The 11,365-nt window shown below is 44.0% G+C and overlaps 1 protein-coding gene across 1 annotated transcript in view; it reads left to right on the forward strand.

The window, feature by feature from the left end:
* Positions 1-3,177: 3,177 nt before the first annotated feature.
* The window catches only part of ppp1r14c (protein phosphatase 1, regulatory (inhibitor) subunit 14C), a 21,509-nt gene continuing 13,321 nt past the window's right edge, over positions 3,178-11,365 (forward strand). The window contains exon 1 of the mRNA XM_042095794.1: positions 3,178-3,517. Within this exon, the coding sequence (XP_041951728.1) occupies positions 3,287-3,517 (231 nt within the window). The 5' untranslated portion in view covers positions 3,178-3,286. The remainder of the gene's footprint in view (positions 3,518-11,365) is intronic.

The raw sequence follows: 11,365 nt of genomic DNA on the forward strand, positions 1-11,365 counted from the left end.
TTGCTTATAGTGCTAGCTAGCTGCCCTATGGAAATCTAACCAGATATCAAGAAATGCTAGGTCATACAAAGGTGGGTTTCTATATAAAAAACGACTTCAAAACAGGTAACCTAACCCAATGTTTTATTAACTAGGGCTCTCTTAAATGTTTGTTAGATGCTACCAATGAAACAATGGCTATTTAATGTAATGCATACATTGCTAATAAGAGCAGCTAGCTACTGCTATCAAGTATCTATAGCTGCAAACACAAGAAAATTATACTTTGTTGATCAGTTGCAAAAGCACAAATCGATTACATTCTGTATAAGCAAACATACATTTGTAAAACAAGTGCTTTACAAGAGAAGAAAGAGAAAAGAAAGAAGACTAAAGTTTAGCTGACGATATAACATCCTACTCGACTGTGACTTCGAGTAACCAACTGCCGAAGTAAACAAGGGCGAATCAAGCTATTCCAGACAGAGTGTAGGGAAAAGAAATCGAGTGGAAGTATGTAGGCAGGCAGAGGCCAGGCTACTTGAGAGGCACTCTAGAACAGAACAGATTCATGCCGAATCAGAACCGGATTCGTGCAAGATCAGAAACTGGATCCTGACAGATGGAAACAAGTTCAGTGCCAGTCAACTTCTACAGGTCTGCTGGGACCGCCACCTGTACTGTGCCTGAGTGGTCAGCAGAGGGAGCCCTTTACTCATCCACAGCAGAGCTCTATATACGGCTCTGATCCACAGTCTTTAGCTTCCCTGTGGACTTTTCTCACTGAAAGGAGTAATTTTAGCTTCTTTCCAGTGCATATCTGCCTTACACATGCTGTCTAACCCACTCTGTGTATAATAAACCTGTTGATCTTATGCAGTCGTTTGAAGGTGTGTGTGAGTGAGTGAGTGAGTGAGTGTGAAAGAGAGAGATAAACACCTCATTGCTTTGCTAATGTATTGTTCATTGAACACTTTGGCAATGATGGTTTGTGGCAATAAAAAAACGGGACAGAAAGAGCCCACATGACAGCCCTTTATTAACATACTCCAGAGTGCTCACAGAGTGTGTGTGTGTGAGAGAGAGAGAGATGACAGCCTTTTATAAACATACTCCAGAGTGCTGCAGAGTGCGTGTGTGTAAGAGAGAGAGAGATGACAGCCTTTTATAAACATACTCCAGAGTCATGCTTAGCCTGCATAAAACAGTATAGTGTAGACCAGGGGTTCCCAAACTTTTCAACCCGCGACCCCCAAAATAACCGTGCCAGAGACTGGCGACCCCCACTATCCCTGGATGCGACTCAAAAAATAAAATAAAATGTGCGCACCGGCCATACGCACTAGGCTTATCCAAACACGGGCTTAACGACAAGACAAAAGAACAGAGCATTTTTTACATATAGAACTTTACTATATGATAAAAGCAGAATACCTTAGTCAAAAAATAATATCCATGTAACATGAGTGCAACTTTGAAACATTACTTTAATTTCCATTTTAACAGAAGAATATCTCAGTCAGGGTAATATCCACAAACTGTTGTAAACATATGTACATTGTTGCTGCGCAAATTTACATTTTGGCAACTATGTTTCAGCGTTAATCTCATCTAATGAGATGGATGGAACACAGCAAGTCCATTCTTGGTTTAATAATTGTGGAGACGGCCACACGGAGATCATCCTCCACATTTAGACGCGATCTGTATTTGTTTTTAATTATGTCAGTGCAGAGAAAGTCTTTTCGCACAGGCATGTGGAACCAAACGGCGTCAGTACGTCCATCGCGGCCTGTGGATATTCCCTCTCGAGTGAAATCCAGAACTCAGCAAGCGTCTTGGAATTAAACTCTGTCTTAAACTTGCGGTAAAAGTGCGGTCACATGACAGCTCAACCAATGCGTCCTCCATGCCGGCTGACAGATGACTTTCGGTGGTTACAGTGAATGGTGATCTTATCCAGTCATAATTTTTCTGAATTTTATTTTTTCCAAATTTATTTGATTTATGGAAATCATTTCGCGACCCACCCCTCGCCGTCCCGTGACCCCCCGGGGGGTCGCGACCCCCACTTTGGGAACCCCTGGTGTAGACACCTCAGGTATTCAAATGTTTGTGTGTGTTTGTGGCAGCCATTGGTGGCATTATCACTGTGTTACATAACAGGCCATTAGGCCTACATCTCTGAGTGGGGCAGACACATCATCCCTTAATCACCCAAACACTAATGTCACACACACACACACAAACTCACTCTCCTTTACTCACAATCTCTCCCTCACACAAACACACCCTCTCTCCCACATACTTTTTTCTCTCTCTCTCTCACACACACACACAAACTCACTCCCCTTTACTCACACGCTCTCTCACACATACACCCTCTCTCCTGCACACTTTTTCTCTCTCTCAAACACACACACACACTGACCCTTAGGGCATACTGAGTTGCAGGAAAGTTGCAAACCCCTGGGTGAGGCATTGCGTCTTCTACTTTAACAGCCCCACTGTGTGAATGTGTGTGTGTGTTCTGTTTGGGAGTGACATGCAACTGTATCCGTGTCTCATATTCTAAGCTCTGCCTCTAATCAGGGCTTGCTTGCTGAGTTATTCCCTGGTAAATAGACCGTGATTATCAAAATCTACTCCCCGATGGGTAATTGCGCACAAGGGTTTAGGAGATTACCTTTCCACCAGCAGCCCAAATAGGCCAGACTGTTGTTTGTCTTTAGAAAAAGCAGGTATTCTTTAGAGTCAGTGTGTCTCTACAGTTTTCTGCTGACTGACATTTAATGAAGGACATTGCGCTTGCTATCAAATCCGGATATTTTGTCTCATTCTGTTGCCTGCGCCAAGATCGCGCTTTGAGTTTTTAAAAAAAAAAAAAAAACTGAACTGAATGGAGATCAGCTTACGCTGTGTCAGTCGAAGAGCTCACAGCTGTGAGCAAAACTGCAGGACGGGCCCTGGGTCAGCTCCGAGTGCACCGTGCCAAAACAAGTTATCAGCACCAGCTGTGGCCGTATGAGTTAGCCGTGCGGGGCTGTCGGGGGAAGGGGAGAGGGCCGGTGCATGGTGACCGGGGAGGGGATGCCTGCGTCTGTCCAATCCGCATCGCGCCTGGACAGTCTGTTGAAGAACGCATCGTGGAGGCCCCTCCCACCCGAGCACCACGCTTTAAGAGCGCGCTATGAGCCCCAAATAGCAGGTGTTTGAAATTTGCGGCGACACTGTCAGTCTGTTACAGCGGTTCTAAGTCCCTCAAAAACACGCACACCTCATACACCACCAGACCCACAAAATCGCAATGTCTGCCGGCGCAGAGACCACCACTGAGCTTCTACCTTCCGCGGGACGGGTGTTCTTCCAGCCAGCACCCGGCGTTGGGTGCGCTGTCTCCGGACCCATGGCTCGGGAAGACCCGGTCCAGAAAAAGCAGGGGAAAGTGACAGTGAAGTACGACAGGAAGGAGCTGCGGAAGAGACTGATACTGGAGGAATGGATCATCGAACAGCTAAGCGAGCTGTACGACTGCGAGGTGCGTGAAGAGCCTTAACCACCGAACCCGTTACCGTTACCTGTCTGAGCGGCCTAGCTGTTTTTTTGTGAACCTTACCGGTGTTAAAGAATTAGCTCATGTCTGTCAATGCAAACAGAACAGCTTCTTGTAAGTAAATAGTTTGTGTATGTGTGCGCGCATTGCTTATGCTTAATCAGTGGATTCAGTCTGATTGGGTACCCGGTTAAATGGTCGCAGGTCTTCATAAAAGGTGATCCCAATAGAAACACGGCTCGTTTTTCTACGAAATGCCTGGACACTTTGCCACATATTTTTCAGTCGATGTAGTTTTATATTGATAACAATGCAGACGTTGCTCTAAGGGTGAAGGGAACATTGTCGATTGTTCTCTTTCTCTCTCTCTCTCTCTCTCCCTCTCCGCCTGTCTCTCCGCATCCTTCTGCATCGAGTCTGGTTTAAGCATGGGGGGAACCCCAAGCAAAATGATAACTGGAGCCGTAATAATTTTTACTATTTTGCTGGCTTTTAATGTTCTTATCGTAATCAGTCTACATACTGAATGAATAGCTAATTTAACTAATTGCTTTACCATTTCAAGATGCTCAGTACATGCCAGGGGTTTGAACAGCTGTGCAGCATCGATAGCATCTCATTGCGTCTTCATAGGGCATATTCGGTTAGGTACACGTTTGACTATGCATGGACTATGTGGCATCGGCTTCTCCGCTCCCCCAACATTTCTTCGGTGCACAGTCCCAGCTGGCTACATGAGGTTCGCTTAAAGCCTCCAAAGCATTTTGCGTCTTCACTGTGCGTGATAGGCAGCCAGGCGCGAATATTGGGGGATGGGGATGGTCTACTGTAAAGGAGCGGGGGGTGTCGGTATAGGAGAAACAGGGGCAGTGGGTTATGGCGATGTGCCTGTCATCTGCATCCTCGTTGATTGGTTGGTTCCCATCCTCTTCGTCTCCTCGATCTATCCATAGTCTCCCCCCGCTTCAGCCAATCCCGGAGCCGAGGGGTGACCTCCTTCAGAGTGCCCCCCACCCCTATGTCTCACGCACCCGACCGTCTGTGCTTTCACGCGCGTGAACATCCACGGTAGGGGGAGGAGAGGAGAGAGGGATGCTGCTGCTACTGCTGCTGCTGATAGCGGCTGGGGCACGCGCTCAGTCAGGGCTGACACTTCAGATATGTTTTCGCGGGAATGTCAAGGCCGAGCGCCAGACTATGCGGCAGAAAAAAAAACGGGGCCAAACATCAGCTGTGCTGGCGAATTTTCCCTGAAGTCGCTAATCATCATCATCATCAACACACACACACACATTCTCTCTGGCATAAAATACCTAGACTAGACATTGACAGACATGAAAAAGACGGAAATTGTTGCCTTCTTACACTAAACAGATGTCATCTCAAATCGTACCACCACTAATAGTTTTAAGGACATGGACATCCATAGTTATGACATCCACAAATCCCATGGATCTTCTTTTTTACATAGCTCTGAACTGCTAACTGTCTTATGCAACAGTGTGATTTACCCCAAATAGCTTTTTAATCTGTTAACAATCCTAAAATGACACAGATGGAGCACAAAACAATTATTTCAAAAGCTTCAGTTCAAAATAATGTTGTATAATGTATTAAGCAGCAGTAAGTGTTTATATGAAATAGACCTCAGGGAAGTTCACAACATGATTACACTTATGTTTAAAGTGCACCTAAATCTAAAGTTCAGTTAAATGTGAAAAGTTAGTATGGTGAAACCCTACACAAGTATTATTACTGTGCTCTTGGATGACATTGTAAAGTAAGTAATGTCTTTCAGCCACTGCAGTGAGGGACACTGCTCCAGGTGCATTTGTGTGTGCGTGCATGTGTGTGTGTGTGTGGTCACTACTACTGTGTGCTCCTTGTCTGATCACTGCTTCTAGTGTGTGTGTGTGAGTGTGTGAGTGTGTGTGTGTGTGCGTGTTATCCTTTACTCATGGATGGGTGAAGAAGACATATCCCTCTGTGTGTATTACACTGGCCATGACATAGACCAGACAACTCATCAATCGATCAACAAAGGAAGTAGCCTAATCCATAGACTAATCGACAATGAAAAGAATCCTCATTCACAGCCCTAATCCAAACCTCAGCCACTCCCTCTGCTAACACCCCCCCCCCCCCCCCCCCCCCCATCTGTCTGTGTGCATCTGCCCCCACTCTGTCTGGTCTGTATTTGTCCAGGTGTTCTCTGCCTCCCTTTGTTGCGCTTGAGGGCAAACACGTAGCAGGAAGTGCCACTCAATTAGCGCCCGTTAGCATGGCCATTAGCATATCAGTGTGGGAACCTTAATAGCACTTGAGGGGTAGTGTGAGAATACTTACATATACACACACACACACACACACACACACACACACAGGGAAAAGAAGGACTAAACAGACCCTCAAAACATCATAGATACAACACATATAAGAAGGACTAAACAGACCCTCAAAACATCACAGATACACACACACACATACGCAAACACACAAATTAAATTACATAAAATTAATCACACACACACACTTTTCTGAACACTAAGTTAGTTCAGCATATTCTCTGCACCTCTTCCCCCTTCATGTCCCACTGGCGGGTGGGTCCATTAGTTGTGTTGTAGTGTGCTGCCTCAGGGCCTGACGTGGACATTCTCTGACCGTCTGCTGGACAAATGAGTTTGACGGACAAATAACGATGAGTGGGCTTGGCAGATGCTGTCTCTTGTGGGAAATCAGTGCACCATCAGAGTGTGTATTGGATTTGTGGGTAATGAGATGTCATAATTTGAAAAGTCTTTTGAGTGGCATTAGTGTATATGCTCACCAATGGTAGAGCTGCGTGTGTGTGTGTGAGAGAGAGTTTGAGAGTGTTAGCAAGGCCAGTACAGTCTAGAGTCCAGCACACCTTGTTAGTTGTTAGTTGCATAACCAGGCCTGTAGATATCTGGGTAAGGGTGCCTGTGTGTGTGTGTGTGTGTGACTGTGGGCATTTGATGGAGTGTGTGTGAGCACTAGTCCCTGGTCCAGTGCAAGGGGCAGTGCAGGGTGATGGAGTGATGGGCAGTGAACCACAGATCACCTCACTGGAGGGAAACTGATACAGTTCTGCTTCCTGGAAAGGAGGAAGATCAGAATACACTGCTATATCTCTCTTTCCCTCTATCCCTCCATCTCTCTCTTTCCCCTCATTTTCTTCTTCTCTCTCCCATCTCCTTCTCTCAATCTATCATTCCTCTCTCTTCCCCTTCTTCCCCTCTCTGTACTCCCCACTCTTCTTCTTCTCTCTCTCTCTCTCTCCCTCTCTCTCTCTCTCTCTCTCTCTCTCTCTCTCTCTCTCTCTCTCTCTCTCTATGGTGTGTTAAGGGAGCTTTGCTGATGGCTGGGCGAGACGGGGGTTTGATGTTTAGCATATAAGTGCTTATAGCCGGTGGGAGCATTGCTGATATGCTGATTTTATTTTGATGTGATGTATTAAACATTTTGTAAGTCTCTCTCTCTCCCTCTCTCTCTCTCTCTCCCACCCTCTCCGCCTCTCTCTCTATTTCTCTGTCTCTCTCTCTCTCTCCCTCTCTCTCTCTCTCTCTCTTATGCTATTTCTCTTTCCCATCTCTGTCTGTGTAGAAGCTACTGCTGTAGGTGTGTGTGTCCGTGTGTTAGTGTTAATTTCGTCAGACGAGACGAGAGGAAATATGTTCGTCAACGACCTTTTTTTTCATCACTAAGACGAGACGATGACGAGACAGCAGTAATGTCCTGAAACACTGACTAAGACTATCTTAAGATGCATTATTGTTGACGAAAAAAGACGAGACTAAAATGTTTTGCATGAAATAAAAACTAAGATAAAATCTACCTTCATGTTCGTCTACAAAATGAGAAGACAGAATATCTAGCTGTTATGTTTTCAAAATATTCCGAATGAGTTTATACGCAACAGCTTTCCTGGAGGCTAGTCTACGTGCTGCTGCTGCAACCCTGTGGCTGCAACACGAAACTACATGGAACAAGAACACTGGAGATTTCTGCCAGAGTTAAACGTCCCACATACTCGACGCACCCGACCAGTAGCGCGACAATGTGACGTCACAGAAGCGCCGTAACCATTTATACTCGCGCGTGGTGGTCGCAACACTAGTTGCAATATTCTCCTGAACAGAGGTGTCGCTGTTGTGAAAAGACTAACATTAACTACTTACACAGCAGAAGAAGCTGCAGTAAGAAACACCAGTAGCTAGCCTCTGTGATGGTACTTCAGACTTTGGTTGCTACTATTCACAACTACCATCATCATTATCATGTAGTTTCCAAGGTGTGTGCACAGGTAGATAGATAGATAGATAGATAGATAGATAGATGGATATATAGATAGGTACTTTAGTCATCCCGAGGGAAATTTTAATAATTTAAACAGTTTAGTTAGCTAGCTAGCTAGCTAGCAGCTGGATGAGTTTGTGTAATTTCCTGAAGTGGAAAGAGATTTTGTTCAGGCCTTAATAGATATCCTTTGTTTGAAAATAAATCGTTTCTATTCTTTCCTCTTAATTCCATGTGTTGCAACTCTCACTGGTAACTTTGTTAACTTATCCAGCAAACTATTAAAAATTCACGACTGTAACAAAACACTGCAACTCGCTTGCCCTCGAACTAGTCCATCTTCCTGTTTCCGCCTTGTCGCGCTCGTCTGAAAAAAAATGAGTGGTGCGCTACCTCGCGCTACACGGCCAAAACCCTGGCGCGCAAGAGAGATCTACGTCATTTTGACGTCACATTGTCGCGCTACCGGCCGGGTGCGTCAGGTATGTAGAAGCCTTTAGCAAGCTAACTACCTAAGCTTTATGCCACAATGCTACATACCCAGAAGTTGAAGCTTCTCTCATACAAATTAACATCCCCCAGAATGTCCATACGAAAATGTTCAGCATGTAATGTCAACTATTCATCTCGTTAGACTGATGATGCAAAGTTTGCTAGCAAGTAAGCTAATATGGAAAGTTTGCTAGCAAGTTAGCTATGGCTAAGATGGAGAGTCTGTTTGGGGAATGTGTTGTGTTTGGGCGCATATCGCCATCTAGCGAGGCGGAGTAAAACATTAATAGTTTGGCCTACAACAGTGTTTCTCAAACTTTTTCAGTTTCAGGACCACTTAACTAACCCTAGCTAAAAAAAAAAAAAAAAAAACAGATTAGACCTACTTCAACAGTAGCCTATAATTAGTCTACACAATAGGCCTACTCACTGAACCACCTTGCTTATTGTCTTTGCACTTTGTCAGAGGATTCATACTGTATGATTTAAATTGGCAAATCTCTATAACTGTTTGGATTTACATACAAGTTATATTGCAAACAATTCATCTATATTATATTTTACCACGTCTGCTCGCGGACCACTTGGGATAGCTTGCAGACCACTAGTGATCCCCAGACCACACTTTGAGAAACACTGGTCTACGAATATGACAGTGGTCCAGTCAAATCTTTTACTGTCTATGGTCAAATCCCAGCCGAGCTATAACTGTAGCTCGACTTACCTGTGCATGTAAACATACTGACTGACAAAAAATCAGAATGAGTAATTATAACAGACGAGTAGCCCTGTGGACACACAATGTTGTTGGAAAATTGAGATGTGTGAAACACTATTTGACTCAAATGGTAATCAGAAATAATTTGTTTCTGTGTTGACTAAAACTGACTAAGACTAAGATACCTTTAGTTTTCTTTTGACTAAAACTAGACTAAAATGACGAGACTTTTAGTCGACTAAAACTTGACTAACAAAAATGATATTTGAATGACTAAATATGACAAAGACTAAAAAGGACATTTCGTCACAAGACTAAGACTAAATTAAAAATAGGTGATAAAATTAACACTACCGTGTGTGTGTGTGTTCCAGCCTAGTCTTTATTGTAAGCTTATGTAATCCAGTCATAACACTGCTGGGTTGGCCCAGATGGGTGAGCTGGTTGTTTGGTAGAAGTGAAATATGAAATTAGCCGTGTCTAATTCACATTATTCTCTCTTAGAGTCTCTCTCTTCTTTACCTCACACACACACACACACACACACACATACACACACACACACACACACACACACACACACACACACCTCTTATACCCTTGACTCTATCACTTTATCAGTCTCTACCTCTCTGGTGTGTGTGTGAATGCGTATGCATGTACTGCATGTGTGTGTGTGTGTGTGTGTGTGTGTAAGGGAGAGAGTTGGGCTGGCTGCAGCATGTGTGTTGATGATGATGGACTTCCCTGTCTGGTCAGGTCTGGCTGGCTTTGCTCAGTAAATCAATGAAGGTCATTCACAAGGAAAGTGCTTCTTCAGGTTTTTCCACAGGGACAGTGGGCTATATCAAGCCTCAGAAGCACACAGTGTGTCTGTGTGTCTGTGTGTGTTGGGGAGATGTTTCTTTTTTATTGAAGGTATGGCAGGTTCTTTGTTTTGGTTTGGTCATCCATGGTCATTGCGTATGTGTTAGTGTGTGTGTGCATATTGCTTATGTGTTAGTGTGTGTGTGTGTGCATATTGCGCATGTGTTAGTGAGTGTGTGTGCATATTGTGTATGTGTTAGTGTGTGTGTCTGCACATTGCTTATGTTAGTGTGTGTGTGTGCACATTGCGTATGTGTTAGTGTGTGTGTGCACATTGCATATGTGTTAGTGTGTGTGTGTGCACATTGCGTATGTGTTAGTGTGTGTGTGCATATTGCGTATATGTTAGTGTGTGTGTGCATATTGCATATATTAGTGTGTGTGTGCATATTGCGTATGTGTTAGTGTGTGTGTGTGCATATTGCGTATGTGTTAGTGTGTGTGTGTGTGTTAGTGACTGTGTGCATATCGCGTATGTGTTAGTGTGTGTGTGTGTGTGTGCATATTGCGTATGTGTTAGTGTTAGTGTGTTCATGTGAGAGAGATGTGTGAGACAACTGATTAGTGTTGAGCTTCATGTTCTTCATGTTATGGGAGCTCCTTTGTTTTGCTCGTTCTTGTGTGTCTGTGGGTGTGCGTGTGTGTGTGCTTCCCTTGATGCAAAGCTGCCCTGAGGCACCATTGACTTTCCAGCGTACATTCCCATAGGAGCAACTGGCCGCTCTCTCTATCATTCCCTTCCTCCATACATATAGTTCTCCCTCCATATCAACATACTGTAGCTGATATAGCATAGCAACATATAGCTGTGGGAAACGCAAAGAGAAGAGACTGCATTATAGGTATTTTGTCAAAGAAGGAACATAGTGTGTGTTTGGAACATATTGTGTGTTTGGAACGTAGTGTGTGTTTGGAACATAGTGTCTGTTTGGAACATATTGTGTGTTTGGAACATATTGTGTGTTTGGAACATAGTTGTGTGTTTGGAACATATTGTGTGTTTGGAACGTAGTGTGTGTTTGGAACATAGTGTCTGTTTGGAACATATTGTGTGTTTGGAACATATTGTGTGTTTGGAACATAGTTGTGTGTTTGGAACATATTGTGTGTTTGGAACGTATTGTGTATTTGGAACGTAGTGTGTGTTTGGAACATATTGTGTGTTTGGAACGTAGTGTGTGTTTGGAACATAGTGTGTGTTTGGAACATAGTGTCTGTTTGGAACATATTGTGTGTTTGGAACATATTGTGTGTTTGGAACATAGTTGTGTGTTTGGAACATATTGTGTGTTTGGAACGTATTGTGTATTTGGAACGTAGTGTGTGTTTGGAACATAGTGTGTGTTTGCTAGACAACTGTTATTGTCGGCTGCCTCAGGGTGTGTACACCTTTTTAAAAACTATGTGCACACGCACACAGACACACACAGAGACACACA

The sequence above is a fragment of the Alosa sapidissima genome, chromosome 6 (genome assembly GCF_018492685.1).
Source record: "Alosa sapidissima isolate fAloSap1 chromosome 6, fAloSap1.pri, whole genome shotgun sequence".
In the NCBI taxonomy this organism is placed as follows: Eukaryota; Metazoa; Chordata; class Actinopteri; order Clupeiformes; family Clupeidae; genus Alosa; species Alosa sapidissima.